The sequence below is a fragment of the Emys orbicularis genome, chromosome 7 (genome assembly GCF_028017835.1).
Source record: "Emys orbicularis isolate rEmyOrb1 chromosome 7, rEmyOrb1.hap1, whole genome shotgun sequence".
NCBI classification, from domain to species: domain Eukaryota; kingdom Metazoa; phylum Chordata; order Testudines; family Emydidae; genus Emys; species Emys orbicularis.
Window position 1 is genome coordinate 21,626,209 of NC_088689.1, and position 17,511 is coordinate 21,643,719.

A 17,511-nucleotide genomic window follows, 5' to 3' on the forward strand; every position below is an offset into this window, starting at 1 on the left:
CTTGATTGATGGTAATGGCAGTCACTATGCATCTTGGCTTCAGCCTGGCATTTCATCTGAAATCCAACAGATTACTGAGGATTTGCCTTTTGAACAGCCGAACCTATCTTAGAGAAGAGAGATGAAGAACTTCATTCTCTAGAAAATTTTCGGGCAACCCTAAGGTCTTTGGCATTTATATTCCAGGCCCACAGAGAAAGCAGTTCCGTCTTCAAATCCAGGATTGATATCAGTGTTACCCTGTTAGCCCCATCAATTGAGAAAAGGCCATAAGACTCATGGAAGGAGACCACCTTCTCCTCTTCTGCTAACTCCAAACAGACAGCTTAGATGCTACAGACTATCAACTCCTTGGTTAAGGCCAGCGAACCCCTCATTTTGACTTCTCGTACCTTTTGGCAGTAGGTTGTCCCAATTCCTAAGTAAGTGCTTAGATCCACATTACATCCAATCAGTGGGTTCTAAGCTTGGTGGAACTGGGATATTCTCTGCAGTTCACTTCTATCCCTCCTTCACATCCTTCTCCCATCCCTTTTCAGGGACTCCTGAGACTGTACTAATTCAAGATGTTCAGTCACTGTTACAGTTAGGGTCCATAGAGGAAGTGTTGTCTCATCATCAGGGGAAAGGATTCTATTCCTATTTTGGTTGAGAAAATAAGTCCAAGGAAGGCCTCAGACCTACAGAAGCTCAACAAGTACATAACGTAAGTTTCATATGGTTACCCTAGCACGTATTATCCTATCTGTAGACTACGATTGCTTCGTTGTCCTTGATTTAAAGGGTGCTTGCTTCCATGTGGTCATTCAGTAGAGTCACAGTAGATTCTTACAGTTAGTTGTAGGAGACATTCATTATAAGTTTACACTCCTCCTCTTTGGTCTTCAGTCCCTTGAGTTTTCACAAAGAGGATGGCAGTGGTTGCAGCACATCTCTGAAGGATAGGGGTCCAGGTGTACACATATCTGGATGAGTGCCTGGTTTGAGATTGGTACAGACAACAAGTACTAGTGGCCACTGAGAAGATTCAGTTCAGCAGTCCCAAATGAAAGAGGATCAACCAGGAGAAACCTGTTCTACCTGTACAGAGAATCAGATTCAAAGGAAAAAGCAACAGAGTCCTATGGCATCTTATAGACTAATAGACGTATTGGAGCATAAGCTTTCGTGGGTGAATGTGTCTGACGAAGTGGGTATTCACCCATGAAAGCTTATGCTCCAATACGTCTGTTAGTCTATAAGGTGCCATAGGACTTAGTCTGGATCTGTAAAAAGCGACAAACACGGCTACCCCTCAGATTCAGAGGAGTAGTTCTCAATTTGACCTGAGTGGGACAGTATTTATCTCAGGCCAGACTTCAGGAGATATTGGACCCAGGCGAAGACTTAAAGGCATATGACAGTGAGCAATGGTCTGAAGCTTGTAGGTCACTTGCAGCTTGTACATATGTGAATCATCGTGCCAGACTTCACCTCAGAATCATGCAGAAATGGTTGAAATCTGTTTGCTGTCCCTCTTGTCATCTGCTGGAGAAGCTGACTCGTACCAAGAAGTGTCTTGATGTCCCTGGACTGGTGGATGGACCCTGCCAGTGTATGCAGTGGGGTTCCTTTTGCCCAAATTGTGCCCTTCGTTACCCTAGCTGTGTGTGATTCATTTCTTGGTTGGGGAGCTCATGTAGAGCTCGGGGTCTCTGGTCAGTGTAGGATTCCTGCACACCAGTATTTTCGGAGCTTTGAGCTGTTCACCTGGCCTGTAAAGTTTCTTCCCCACATCAAAGTTTGTTCATTACAGGTGCCTACAGACAACACTATTGCAGTGTTTTATCTAAACAAGCAGGGAAGAACTTGGTCAGACTCCCCTTCCCAAGAAGGAAAGAGCCTCCGGGCTTCCTACATCAGGAATGACATAATGCTCAAAGCATCTTGCTTTCCTAGGTCTCAGAACTATCTAGCATACTGTTTTTCTGCAGATCATTCAGCAGAGACCATAAGTCATCCCTCAGCCTGACAGAAGAGGAAGTGTCATCAGTTCTGTTCAAGAATAAGTCACAACCTTGCACACATACAAAATGGGAAATGACTGCCTAGGAAGGAGTATTGCGGAAAGGGATCTGGGGGTCATAGTGGATCACAAGCTAAATATGAGTCAACAGTGTAACACTGTTGCAAAAAAAGCAAACATCATTCTGGGATGTATTAGGATATTATAAGCAAGACATGAGAAGTAATTCTTCTGCTCTACTCCACACTGATTAGGCCTCAACTGGAGTATTGTGTTCAGTTCTGGGTGCCACATTTCAGGAAAGATATGGACAAATTGTGGAGAGCTCAGAAAAGAGCAACAAAAATGATTAAAGGTCTAGAAAACATGACCTATGAGGGAAGATTGAAAAAATTAGGGTTTTTTAGTCTGGAGAAGAGAAGACTGAGAGGGGACATGACAGTTTTCAAGTACATAAAAGGTGGTTAGGAAGAGGGAGAAAAATTGTTGTTCTTAACCTCTGAGGGTAGGACAAGAAGCAATGGGCTTAAATTGCAGCCAGAGAGGTTTAGGTTGGACATTAGGAAGTTTTTCCTAAACTGTCAGGGTGGTTAAGCACTAGAATAAATTGCCTAGGGAGGCTGTGGAATCTCCATCATTGGGGATTTTTAAGAGCAGTTTGGACAAACACCTGTCAGGGATGGTCTAGATAATACTTACTTCTGCCTTGAGTGCAGGGGACTGGACTAGATAACCTCTCGAGGTGTCCTCCAGTTCGGAGAGTCTGAGTCTAACCCAGGTGGGCTACTATTCTGGAAGGGGAAACTTCTATATGCTTCCCTCCCCCATCCCTATGGTGCTGAGAGTTTTTAGCAAGTTTAGACAGGATCGTGCCATAATAATTTTTATAGTGCCATCCTGGCCTTGTCAGGATTGGTTCTCAGATCTGTTGAGCCTTTCAATTCAGGATCCTGTAATGCTCCCTCAGGTCTTGGATGAAGTTTTGCAGGACCACGGCGATTCCAGCCCTCTCAGAATGCACAGGACTGCATAGATGCTCTGTGGTTAATTCCCCAGGAAGCTGTGTGTTCGAGCTGGAAATCTGCTATACCTACCCCAGGAAATGGCTGATGGAAGAGATTCCCAGTGTGGTTCCAGCAGAAAGATACCTCTCTTTCCCGGGCTCCCATTCAGTTTATACTGGATTACCTCCTTCACCTAAAAGACCAAGGACTTTGCAAGTTCACTGAGAGTTCATCTGGCAAATACCTTCACATTGCTTCCACGTGTGGAGGGAAGATTTGATTTTTTCCAACCATGTGACTGTTAGGTTCCTGAAAGGTTTGGATGGGTTCTTCCCACCTATTTGAGACACCACACCATCCTGGGATCTGAATTTGGTGGTTTTGATTTTAATGGAGCCCATTTTTGAACCATTCTCTCAATGAAGGCAACATTCCTGGTAGCTATCACTTTAGTTGGGAGGGTAGTAGAACTTCAGGCTTTGATGGGTGACCCTCTTTTACACGGTGTCTTATAAAGATAGTTTGTGTGCATTGACACCCCATATTGCTTACCCCAAAGTGTCATAGATTTTTTTTTTAGTCTCAATCAGACTGTATATTTACCAATCTCTTTTCTAAAGCCTCATTCTCAGAGCTGAGAAAAATGTCATACTTCAGATGTTCTCAGGGTGCTAGCCTTTTTCCTGCATGGGACTAAAGAGTTGAACATCTCTCTGCAATTTTGTCTCTTGCTGACAGGATGAAGGGCAACCTGTCACTTTGCAGAGGATCTCTTTCTGGATCGCCTTCTGTATTTGTCTATGCTATGATATCGTAATGTTCCACTGCCTCAAAGAGTTTTAGCGCACACTGCAATATCACAAGCAGCATTGGCTGCTGCATTTTTTTTTTTTTTTTAATTTTTTTTTTTTAAGGTTGTGACAGTTGCAAGGCTATGACTTGGTCGGTTCATACCTTCACCATCATTATGCTCTCTCCCAGGCCTTAAGAGACTATGCTAGATTTGGGAAAGTGGTATTGCAGTCCTTGTTTAGGTAGGCTCCGATACCCTTCTCCATCTGGAACTGCTTATGAGTCGCCTGAAGTGGAATGGGTGAGTGCAAGCACTCGAGGAAAAAATGGTTGCATACCTGTTGTTTTTTGAGATGTGTGGTGCATGTTCCTTCCATGACCCACCCTCCTTCCCCTCTTCATCGGAGTCACAGCTAATACTGGTCTCCAGTGTGAAGGGACTTGTGGGTTGCTCTGCCCCTTTATGCTGTTGGCTAGCAACATGAGTGTGCAGGGGGCACAGTGCTGCTGTGATGGGTTTCGTTATGCGAAAAAGTTCTCCGCTTCAGTTGACTGGCACGTGTACATACCTAAAGTGGAACTAATATGTGCATCACCTCTCAAAGGACAATTACCGAAGAGGTATGTCACCGTTTTATTGCAGTCAGAAGCTGGTCAGGGAGGGGCACCGTGCTAGAGCCACGGAGTGGTAACCGCTTTTAAGTGCTAACAAGCTTTACCTTCAAACTGTACTAGATTGACTGACTGTCTGGGCAGTCATTTATGAATAACTATAATCAATTCAAACAGTTTTTGATCTGTTACTCTATGGCTGATAACTGCAGCACAGAAATGTTTTGCAGGTGTTTCAGTGAGAAATATAGCACCTGCATAATTTTGGCTTCTAGATATAGAAGAGACATAACTAACATTGTGATACCCTTTGAGTCTACATGGATGTGAGGTGCCTTTGAGTTAAAAGCTAACGTGTACAGTAGAACTTACAATCGACCTCCATTCCCGAGGTGTTTTTAACTCTGAAATGAAACAAGCAGAGAAAGTTTCCTTGCCTTGTCAATTTTTGTAAACTCCCCCTCCCTTTTTTTGTGGTTTATGCTTAACACAGTTCTGTACTGTACAGTATTTGCTTTTTTATCTCTGCTGCCTGATTGCGTACTTTCAGTTCCAAATCAGGTATGCGGTTGACAGGTCAGTTCGTAACTCTGAGGTTCTACTGTAACTTTTTTCCCATCAGCTGCACAGGAAAATAGCAGAATCATGGAAATATGAAAACTACCAATTGAACTGACATATTGAGTTTATATTGAGGAGGATATACTCTTGAAAATAGTGCATAACTTGCAATTCATCAAGGAAAACCAACTTTGTAATACAGGAATGGAAAAGAATGTAGTTCTCTACAGATTGTAAAATCAAAACGGTTTAATATTAAGACTTTGACTTGAGTTCTTAATTGAGGTAGAGACATTCATAGACATAGTGATACAAGTTCAAAGTTTGTGTGAATTTAGCTCTGCTACTTCAGTTAATATTAATGAAAGTTGAACAGTTAAATGGTTGTATGGTGGGTGCACTGTGGCTGGTTCTTCCCAAAAATTGATCAGTGGCAAACTTATTTTAGATGTGTTAAGTATGTATTAGGCTTAGAGTAGGTCATGACTGAGTTTAAACAGAAGCCAGGGATTAGAATGGGAGCGGCATACAAAGCATTACTTTTCTGGTTGCTCAAGTCCAGTGAGGCCTTAATTGAAACTGTCTTCATTTTGTTTACAGGGATAGTTGTCACATAGTGTCATCCATCCCATTTTGCAGTCTGAGGAGGGCAAGGTCTGAGCCAGCATGGAGACAGAATCTCCTCTTAGAGGAAAAAGTAATTTTTTTTTTTTTTTTTTTTTTTTTTTTAAATCATTGTAGTGTGGAAATCAGGATTGGAGTACATATCTTAAAAAGCCTGCCAACAAACGTTTCTGCACTGGCATTTTTCTGATTTTTCTAATAGCAGCTACTGACCTGAACAATGTTAAACAAATACAAATAGGCATAAACACCTTATGTATACCCTTAAACCGAACTCAGCATGCTGTTCAGTGTATGCCACCTTAACAAAATTAGCTACTTGGCTGGTGCAACAGAGTAAAGCAAACCCACACCATTCTAGCTTTACTTATCAACATATTTAACCCTTGAAATGAGGGACTTTGGACAGTTTAATCAGGGGTTGGCAACCTTTCAGAAGTGGTGTGCCGAGTCTTCATTTATTCACTCTAATTTAAGGTTTTGCTTGCCAGTAATACATTTTAATGTTTTTTCTCTTTCTATAAGTCTATAATATATAACTAAACTAATGTTGTATGTAAAGTAAATAAGCTTTTTTTTAAATGAAGCTTCTTAAACATTTTAATTAAATTAAAATGCAGAGCCCCCCAGACTGGTGGCCAGGACCCAGGCAGTGAGAGTGCCACTGAAAATCAGCTCACGTGCCGCCTTTGGCACGCGTGCCATAGGTTGCCTACACCTGGTTTAAATGCTACCTTTTCTATACTGTTGTACTCATGCTGACTTTTCTTGTCTGATTCTTCTAGCTATATTCAGCCCTTGTGTTCCACTTCCCTACTTCCCCCCTTCCTTCCCCATACCTTTATCATTCCAGTGTTCTCTTCGTACTGTGGAAGAGGAACTAGGTAAAGGTGTGAAGTCTGTACAACCTTCAGAAGACTATGAAGCAATAAACAGTATTCCATCTTTGGAATCTGTTTGTGAAGTTTTCAGCTTAAATTGAAGGCGAGCCTAAAATCTGAAGCCCATTTTCATTTCCTTTTGGGAAATCCCTGTTCCTGCATTTAAAAAAAAAAAAAAAGTTGCTTAAGCATTAATCAGGATGTTTGCCTAAAAGTACACTATCCTTTTAATAAAACTTATGGTATAGTATGCAACCATTATGTTCTAATAATATTTTCTAATTATTTATAGCTTTCTGCCCAACACAATTTACTTCAAGAAGTGCACGATGACAGAACGTGGAATTAAATGGGCTTGTGAGTATTGTACATATGAAAATTGGCCATCTGCAATTAAGTGTACCATGTGCCGTGCTCAGAGGCCTAGTGGAACAATTATTACAGAAGATCCATTCAAAAGTGGTTCAAGTGAAGTCGGTAGAGATTGGGATCCTACGAGCATCGAAGGAGGAAGCAGCCCTTTGATATGTCCAGATTCTAGTGCAAGACCAAGGGTTAAATCTTCTTACAGTATGGAAAGTGCAAATAAATGGTCCTGCCACATGTGCACGTACTTGAACTGGCCAAGAGCGATAAGATGTACTCAGTGCTTGTCCCAGCGTAGGACCAGGAGCCCCACAGAATCTCCTCAGTCTTCAGGATCTGGTTCAAGATCAGTTCCCTTTTCTGTTGATCCTTGTGAAGAGTACAATGATAGAAATAAACTGAACACGAGAGTACAGCACTGGACTTGTTCTGTATGTACATACGAAAACTGGGCTAAGGCCAAGAAATGTGTGGTATGTGATCATCCCAGACCTAACAACATTGAAGCAATAGAACTGGCAGACACAGAAGAGGCTTCTTCAATCATAAATGAGCAAGACAGAGCTCGATGGAGGGGAAGCTGCAGTAGCGGTAATAGCCAAAGAAGATCTCCTCCTACAACCAAACGAGAATCAGAAGTGAAAATGGACTTCCAAAGAATTGAATTAGCTGGAGCTGTTGGCAGCAAGGAGGAACTTGAAGTTGACTTCAAAAAACTAAAGCAAATAAAAAATAGAATGAAAAAGACTGATTGGCTATTTCTAAATGCTTGTGTGGGTAAGTTGTCTGTCTCTTGTTATATTGTGATAGTATGTGGGGGTGGGGGGGATGGAAAGTTGCTTACAAGGTGTAAACAAGCTCTCAACATGCAGTTTTGTAACAATACTATAATTTCACTTCACAACAGCACTTAATAAGTGAACTGAATGTTGCAGTTCCTGAAATAACATTTAGTGGTGATGCATGGGGAAGTATCTGCAAACTTGACAGAATTTGGCAAGTTATCTTAGAGATAAGTAGAACCATTTTGTGTGGGACTAGTTGCATGAGCTCTTCTGACTTTATGGGAGTTGATACAGAATAGCTGCTGAATCTGTTTATATAAATATATTATCTTAAAAAAAAAAAAAAAAAAGTCAAAGAACCAACTTGTGCGCACAGTTGTGTGAAAAATGCTCTACCTGTGTATTTAAAATTGCTGCTCTGTTTACTGTTACAAGATGTACCAGTAGAATCACCAGATGTAGCTTGGGAATATTTTGTAAACAGTGTAGAGCTTCTATCAGCACAAGATGCTCTGTCAGTTGTTAAAAATAACACAAATATGTAGCTCCAAGAAGCTGCATGCATAATAATGACCTTGAAAATGTTGTGTTAACATGAATATCATGTTGTAAATACTTACAAGATTTCTGAAAGTGTCTTATGTACCCAACTGACTTCAGAAATTCAAATACCAATTTTGTTTTGTATTTGAGTGCTTTCCTAAGGAAATTCTGGATAATGCTCCCATGCTGTTAAAGAACAGAGACATGAGAGCAGGGTTTTCTCTAGTTATTGACCTTGTGAGTTAATTTTTGTGATGTAACTGCCCGGAAGTAGAAATTTGAGACTTATGCATACGAGTAGATTAAATACTTGAAATTTACAATGACTTTGGAGTAGGACACTTCTTTTGAAATTCCAGCTCTAACAATGTTTGTCTCATACCATTCCTTGATATGTCATGAAGCGACTTTATTGCACTTGGCATTGTTCAAGAACTGATTTGTGAAACACCATTATGTAATCTATTTGGCTGCAAGTGAATGTTATTATTATGTATATAGATGTGCATTTCAGTCAGCTAAAAGATACAGTGCTCTCCTTTGATGGGTAAAGAGTTCCATGCATAGACTTAAAGCTTTTATGTCCTCCTTTTGAAAGGAGGCATATTCCTCCCTCATATTCTTTCAAATGATGGTGGCCATTAAAATGTATACTGGCCATGTCTTTTCCCCATAGTCGCTTTTTTTCACCATCCCTTTTCCTTCCTCAGATGGAACAGGTAAAAGATTTTTTTTTCTTGCATGCCCTTCACGTGCAGAGTTATTGTTAGAGATCCTTTGTTTGCCCCGTGGATGTCTAGTTAGCTTTTTAATGCAATCTTATTAGATGTCAGATTAATGAAATAGGATTTTTTTTTTCCCTTAGTGATGTCTGAAAGATAGAAAAAATTTCCTCTGGGATATTCTGCAGTATTTGTACCTTCCTTGTATTCTGAGATTTGAAATATTAAATACTTGAAAAGTTTATGTTCCAGAATAGCGATAACTAAATTGCTGTCTGGTGCAAAACTGCAAAAACAATTCTAGAATATCCTGTACATACACTACTTTGCATAAGGCAATAGTAATTTGTTTGTTTCTTGAATTACTTAAATCTGAATGTATTTTGAAGGTGCCTTGTTTTAGTAAGGTTCTTAGCAAAGGATCAGAGTGACCAAAACATCAGATTTACTCTAGTTACGTTAAGTAAACATGAAGCTTTAAAAGCTTCTGGGGGAATCCAGAATGCCAATTGTGAGTAGCATGTGCTGAACTTTGCAGGTCTCATGATGAAGATTTCATGGATTTTCCCGTGATACTTCTTTAAAAAGGTAATACCTTCATATGGAGGCCAATGGTTACTACTATCTTTTGCAATTTAAAAAAAGTTGCATTTTATGTATTTTGGATTTAATCATATTATATAGAACATATGAAAAATGCTAATATAAAGCTTATTTCATCCAGTGAAAACCACTTCTTAAAGACACAGATAACTATTACTGATAAAATATCACACTTCTGCTTCTGTTGCAGTTCGTTCCATTCTAACTCCTTGACACTGATGTATGAAAGTATCTGAACAAATTTAATTAAGGGCTTGTATATATTAGGAAAGTTGAATCAGTTTAAATCAATTTAAAATCTATTTAGTTAAACTGGTGCAACCCCCTAATATAATTGCACTTAAACTAGTTTAACCCTTGCTTAACTTATCAATGCAAGCTAATATACTTACAAATGAAGCTAAACTTATTTGAGTTAAATTGATTTAAGTGCACCCATGTTAGAGGTTTGCACCAGTTTAACTAGATCAATGTATTTAAACTAGTGCAACAGTTCTGATTTAGACCACGTTTTAACCAAAGATACAAAAATAGGGCAATGAAATAAAATTTTCCAACAAAATTTAAATGTGCAAGAGGGAAACCCATTTTCTACCCCTTTTTTGCTGGTCATGTTTAATATCCTGTGTACCAACTGCACTGTCTGAAGGTCTCCCAGGGCTTGAAAATGGTAATGACTGATTTTATAGATGAGGAAATGTGAGGCGCGCAGGTTGTGGCAGTTGGAAAGAGAACACTGTCCTCCCAACTTCATTGCTCTGCTCTAGCTTCTAGATCATGTTGCCTCTCGAACATTCAGAATTACACTAGACACGAAAAGATTTGCACCTCAACATGGAGAATATGTTGTGCTTGTATACAGAGGCAACAAACTCCAGAGGCACATGTTCTTGATGCAATGATCCTACCTTCAAGACTATATCTTGGGAAGGGGCAGCAGTTTTGCTCTTGCTGATTTTTGGTTGTCATTGCAACTGCACTTACAATCATAAAAGTCTGCAAGAATTTTTAAAACTTAATTTGACTATTCATATAATCACACCCAGTATTTATGTGGAAAAAATGTTAAGATACTACTGTTCAATGCTATAACTAATTTTGAGATCAGGATGTTGTTTAACGTTAGGGTTACCATATTTCCACAATCAAAAAAGAGGACACTGGGGGGGTGGAAGCCCCACCCCCATCCACTCCCTCCCACTTCCCACCCCCCACCCTAACTGCCCCCCTAGGACCCTACCTGTCCCCTGACTGCCCCGACCCTTATCCACTCGCATGGGTGGCAGGGTTGTAGAAATTTTGGTGGTGCCCAGAACCCCCCCCCCCCCACACCTGCCTAAGGCTCTGGGAGGGGGATTGGGTGGGGGGAGGAGGTCTGGGGTGCAGGTCCTGGGCTGGGGATTAGGGTGCAGGAGGGGTGCAGGGTGCAGGCTCTGGGATAGAGTTTGGGTGCTGGGTGCAGGCTCCGGGCTGGGGCAGGGGGTGGGTTTGCAGGAGGGGGTGAGGGGTGCAGGCTCTGGGATGGAGTTTGGGGGTGGGAGGGGGTGCAGGCTTTGGGAGGGAATTTGAGGGCAGGAGGGGGTGTGTGGGAAGGGGGAGGGAGTTTGGGGATAGGAGGGGATGCAGGGGTGAGGGCTGTGGGTCTGAGGATGAGGGGTTCATGATGCAGGAGGGGGCTCAGGGCTGGGGCAGAGGATTAGGGTGCGGGGGATGAGGGCTGGGGCTGAGGGCTTTGGGGCTTTGGAGAGGCTCAGGGCTAGGGTGGAAGGGCAGGGTAAGGGCAGCCTGTCTTCCCATTAGTGGATGGGGGACGCTAGGACCCGGGGGCAGCAGACAGCAGTTGCTGCTGGCTCTGGCAGCACAAACAGACAAGGGAGAGGCAGGCAGGGAGGAGGGGTCCACCGGGGGGGGGGAGACGCGCGGAGGGGGGGTGACAGGTGGAGGCCGGGGACCCATCTAACACTCCCCCGCTCCCTGACTCCCCCCCCCCTCCCGGACTCCCCTTACCATTCTGGCTCCACATGTAGGCAAAACACGCTGCCCAGTGGGTCGGTTTGTGTGTTACACAGGGCTGCAGACAGAGGGAGGGGGGAGCAGGGGAGGGCTCTGGCTGCTGGAGACCAGTGGGAGCGGCTCAATCGACCCAGCTGCCCAATCAGCAGCCGCACTCTGCATGGGAGGGAGGGAGGGAGGCGAGGGAGAAAAAAACCCCGGACATTTTAACCTTGTTACCAATTCCTCCCGGATGGCTATTTAGAGATGCAAAAGCCGGACATGTCCGGGGAAATACGGACGGATGGTAACCCTATTTAACATTGTCATTAAATACTTCTGGGGGAATTCTCTGCCCCAAAATTTAAAATTCTGCATACAATATTTTAAAATTCTGCATATTTTATTTGTCAAAATAACACAATATAATCAACCAGTTTCAATTATTTTGGTAATTTATTTAAAAAAACTGTCAGCAAGTATGTCTGTAATAATACAGACAACAAAAAAGATTCAGAAACTGTTTTTGACAAATAGATTCCTTACTAGGCATTTTAATACTAAGCTTTGAGTAAAAATTCACTTAAACTACAATACAGAAACATATTTCCCCCCGACTCCTCAGAAGCAGTGCAAAGGCTTTGAGGAGTCGGGGGTGGTAACATAGTAGCTGAGGAAGAAGGAAGTAATTGCTGGGATGGAGCCTGGGTGTGAACTTGGAGGGTTGTTGGGTGTAGGTGGGAGAAGTATGGAACAGGGATTTTTTTGGGGGTAGAGGGATTGTTAGAGAGTTGGGGAGCCTCCCCTATGCAGAACCTGGCTGACCCCTAGCCTCTCCCTCCATCTCTGTGCCCCTACTCAGCCACCCCTTGTCCTCGTATGTCCCTGCACCTCATGTGTCCATGCACTCCCACTCGCATTCAGCTGCTAGCTCCTGTGCCCTGCCCCAGTCTGTCCCCCCACTAGGCCTTCTGAACCCCAGTTTATGACCCCCTCCCCCAGCAACTCCATGTTCCCTGCTCTATCCGTCCCCCCATATCCCATGCCTTCTCACCTGGCCCTGCAGACATGGCACTGTGAGGAAGGCTCCCTCTCCCTCTCTCTGGCTGAGTGAGTGGGCTGCCCTCTCTTTTGGTGCCATAGCAACCCCTGGTGGGAGAAAGGTATAATTGCAGTGCCTTCCTGCCTGAATGTATTTTCTGTGCGCAGAATTCCTCCAGGAGTAAAAATAGTCTAGTGAAGTAAGCAACACATTGGTGTGTTGATCTTTGTGAAGACCTTTGTGACTCTAATGAAGCTACTTGATAGATAAAAGTTTAAAGCTGGGATAATCTAAGAAAACTAATATTCAGTAGCCTGTAGTATGGGTTCAAAATATTCATCTGACCTTACCGTCCAAGGACGAAGAACAAGTTTGATTCTGTACTTGATGCCTCATTCTTCTAATTCATTTTCAATTCTCATTCGAATTGCAAAGCTGTCAAAAGAGCAGGCTCTTCCATTAGCGTATTCTGTATTTTCCAGTAAAACTAGTGCACGATAGTTATAAATGATGTAAAAGTGTTTGCTTTTCTGGTATTTTCTAAAGGGAATCCATTAATGTTGCTTCATAGTTTCAACTTGGCAGACCACCTACTCCCTTTGTAAGTAAATGAGGCCAGATTTCCAGTCCTGGATACTGGGTAACTGTCAATCCTGCAAGTGGTTTACAATTATAATGAGACGAATGGTGATAAAAGAATGTATTTTTTTCATTATTTTATTACCTAGTCAAATTAGAATACTTTTAAGATGTTGGTATTTTGTAGCATGACTCTTAATTCAAATTGTCACTTATGGTATAGAGATCTCAACTTTCCATTATAGTTGAGAACTAGTAAGCAACATTCTTATCACTCATTAAATAGTTTACAGTTGATTGCTCCATGATAAAATACATATTTTCCTTCTATTTTAGTGAAGTGGTATATGAAAGTTTTAAATGCAAGCAACTAAATACATTTCTTATGCACATACAGATATTTAGACTAATCTGTAATAAATCTTATTTTGCAGTACATCCTTAAAAGGACAGTTAGTTCATTCCTAGAGTGCCAGTATATGCCTCTGGTTAGTTTTGCTTCATCCCTGCCTCTTCCCTCTTCCCTCCCCCCTTCCTCCCCCCCGCCCCCCCCGGGCGGCTCCTGCCTGGACTTGGAGCGCTGGGCTTGGGGCTTCCGCTCCGTGCCCCCCCCCCCCCCCCCCCGGCTCCTGTCTGGGCTTGGGGCACCCATTTTCAAATTGGCCAGGGCCCATGCGTTAATCCACCACTGGTTGTGACTAGCAGTTATGAGCAGCACTGGGGTTATTGGACCCACCTTCACTTCTGGGAGTCTCCTCCAGCTGCAGAAAGCTCCGCAGAAGTGAAGGTGGCAATTCTGCTACCTCCCACAACAGCTTTGAGACCCCCTCAGTCCCATTTTGGGTTGGGACTCCCATGGTTACAACACCATGAAATTTCAGATGTAAACATCTGAAATTGTGAAATTGGCCAATTAAAAAACTCTGGCCATGAAATTGACCAAAATGGACCATGAATTTGGTAGGGCCTTATATAATAGATGTTCTCTATGACTTGCTGTAAGTCATTAGGGACTTGCAATGTAGAGCATACATAGGTCTGTAAGGATAGTCTTGTAAAGATGGTATAATTGAGCTGAACAGGCTACCAAGGGAATTGGTGCCTTTCTAGAAGTCATGCTTTAGCCGTACAAAATTATTGGGTTCTATACAGGGTCACTGGGTAACTTAATGGCCTGTGCTATACAGGAGGTCAGACTGGAGGACCTTATGATCCCTTCTGAGCTTAAACTGTCACTGTTTATAGCAGGGGCGGGCAAACTTTTTGGCCTGATGGCCACATCAGGTTTCAGAATTTGTATGGCAAGCCAGTTAGGGGAGGCTGTCCCTCTCCAAACAGCCAGGCTTGGTCCAGTCCCCGCCCCATCTGACCCCCCCCCCCCTGCTTCTCGCCCCCTGACTGCCCCCTGGGACTCCTGCTCTATCCAGCCCCCCCATTCCCTGACGGCCCCCCTGGGACTCCTGCCTCTGACTGCCCCCCACCCCGGGATCCCTGTCCCCATTCAACCCCCCTGTTCCCTGCCCTCTGACCACCCCAACCCCTATCCACACCCCTGCCCCCGACCACCACCCCGAACTCCCCCGCCCTCTATCCAACGCTCCCTGCCCCCTTACTGTGCTGCCTGGAGCACCGGTGGCTGGCGGCGCTACAGTCGCGCTGCCAGAGCACCAGGACAGGCAGCCGTGCCGCCCGGCTGGAGCCAGCCACACCACCGCGCAGCACAGAGCATCAGGTCGCACAGCGCAGCTGCAGAACCGCGGCCTGGCAAGAGCTCGCAACCCTGCCGCCCAGAGCATTGTGCTGGCGGCGCATTGAGCTGAGGCTGCAGGAGAGCTGAGGCTGCAGGAGAGGTGGAACAGCAGGGGAGGGGCCGGGGGCTAGTCTCCTGGGCCAGGAGCTCAGGATCTGGGCAGGAGGCTCCCGTGGGCCAGATGTGGCCCGTGGGCTGTAGTTTGCCCACCTCTGATTTATAGGTAGGGCAGGTAGCGTTACCTATTAACAAGGTTGCCCAACACTTTCCCTGTTTTGGGTTGCTTTATAACTCTGCCAGTTTGGCTGAAATTTTCCATGCCTGCTTTCATAGACTCATAAACTTTAAGGTCAGAAGGGACCATTATGATCATCTAGTCTGACCTCCTGCACAATGCAGGCCACAGAATCTCACCCACCCACTCCTGTATCAAACCTGTGTCTGAGCCATTGAAGTCCTCAAATCATGGTTTAAAGACTTCAAGGTGCAGAGAATCTTCCAGCAAGTGACCTGTGCCCCACGCTGCAGAGGAAGGCGAAACCCCCCCAGGGCTTCTACCAATCTGCCCTGGAGGAAAATTCCTTCCCGACCCCAAATATGGCGATCAGCTAAACCCTGAGCATGTGGGCAAGACTCACCAGCCAGACACCCAGGTAAGAATTCTCTGTAGTAACTCAGATCCCACCCCATCTAACATCCCATCACAAGCCATTGGGTATATTTACTGCTAGTAGTCAAAGATGAATTAATTGCCAAAATTAGGCTATCCCATTATACCATCCCCTCCATAAACTTATCAAGCTTAGTCTTGAAGCCAGATATGTCTTTTTGCCCCCACTACTCCCCTTGGAAGGCTGTTCCAGAACTTCACTCCTCTGATGGTTAGAAACCTTTGTCTAATTTCAAGTCTAAACTTCCTAATGGCCAGTTTATATCCATTTGTTCTTGTGTCCACATTGGTACTGAGCTTAAATAATTCCTCTCCCTCCCTGGTATTTATGCCTCCGATATATTTATAGAGAGCAATTATATCTCCCCTCAGCCTTCTTTTGGTTAGGCTAAACAAGCCAAGCTCTTTGAGTCTCCTTTCATAAGACAGGTTTTCCATTCCTCGGATCATCCTAGTAGCCCTTCTCTGAACCTGTTCCAGTTTGAATTCATCCTTCTTAAACATGGGAGACCAGAACTGCACACAGTATTCCAAATGAGGTCTCACCAGTGCCTTGTATAATGGTACTAACACCTCCTTATCTCTACTGGAAATACCTCGCCTGATGCATCCCAAGACCGCATTAGCTTTTTTCACGGCCATATCACATTGGCAGCTCATAGTCATCCTGTGATCAACCAATACTCCGAGGTCCTTCTCCTCCTCTGTTACTTCCAACTGATGCCTCCCCAACTTATAACAATAGTTCTTGTTATTAATCCCTAAATGCATGACCTTGCACTTTTCACTATTAAATTTCATCCTATTACTATTACTCCAGTTTACAAGGTCTTACAGATCTTCCTGTATGATATCCCGGTCCTTCTCTGTATTGGCAATACCTCCCAGCTTTGTGTCATCCACAAACTTTATTAGCACATTCCCACTTTTGTGCCAAGGTCAGTAATAAGATTGGTCCCAAAACCGATCCCTGAGGAACTCCACTAGTAACCTCCCTCCAGCCTGACAATTCACCTTTCAGTACAACCCGTTGCAGTAGGGTGACCAGACAGCAAATGTGAAAAATCGGGACGGGGGTGGGGGGTAATAGGAGCCTATATTAAAAAAAAGACCCCAAAATCGGGACGGTCCCTATAAAATCGGGACATCTGGTCACCCTACGTTGCAGTCTCCCCTTTAACCAGTTCCTTACCCAACTTTCAATTTTCATATTGATCCCCATCTTTTCCAATTTAGCTAATAATTCCCCATGTGCAAAACCGTATCAAATGCCTTACTGAAATCAAGGTAAATTAGATCCACTGCATTTCCTTTGTCTAAAAAATCTGTTACCTTCTCAAAGAAGGAGATCAGGTTGGTTTGGCAGCTTCCTGCTGATTTGTTTTTGGAAGATTTCAACCAAAGTGTTTCAGCTGTTTCTCAGATCAAGGCTGGGGGAAAATTGTTTTGTTAGAAATTTCAATGCCCTCCTTCTTTGGAGTAGGGACTTGAAATTTGGCCGAGGGCAGCTTTTGTGTCAGGAACGTGCCTTTTGCTGTTCCGTGAAAATCTACCCAAATTTGGCTAGGTTGAAACCTTTTGGAAAAACTGCAGTTTGCACATGGTCAGTAGAGACTTGCTAGGTCTTTGTAGCCAAAATCTCCAGAGAGTCCATGGCTCTGACATGTTCCAACCTGGTACTGAGCAGGACTTTTCCTCAGTTGTGTGCTGGGCACTGTACTGAGCAGGGAGCCTTTCTGTTCTTTGCCTGTCCCTGCTGATGCCCAAGCAGTGTGAAGGAGGAAGCTACCTGATTTGAGTGCAGAGGGAACAAGAACCAGACCTGAGTGAGTGTGTGTGTGTGTGTGTGTGTGTGTGTGTGGAAGATTAAGATAAGGAGCCTAGGGGTAGGGAGAGACTGAGAGTTGAGGTAGGGGAGAGATTAGGGCTGGCTGGGCAGAGACTGGGAACCAGTGGTATGGGGTAGGCAGGGAGAGGAGA

At 43.8% G+C, this 17,511-nt stretch overlaps 1 protein-coding gene across 1 annotated transcript in view; it reads left to right on the plus strand.

Annotated features, from left to right (window-relative positions):
- Positions 1-5,583: 5,583 nt before the first annotated feature.
- ZRANB1 (zinc finger RANBP2-type containing 1) overlaps positions 5,584-17,511 on the plus strand; it is a 47,006-nt gene continuing 35,078 nt past the window's right edge. Inside the window, exons 1-2 of the mRNA XM_065407611.1 lie at positions 5,584-5,671; positions 6,772-7,622. Of these exons, the coding sequence (XP_065263683.1) occupies positions 6,809-7,622 (814 nt within the window). The 5' untranslated portion in view covers positions 5,584-5,671; positions 6,772-6,808. The remainder of the gene's footprint in view (positions 5,672-6,771; positions 7,623-17,511) is intronic.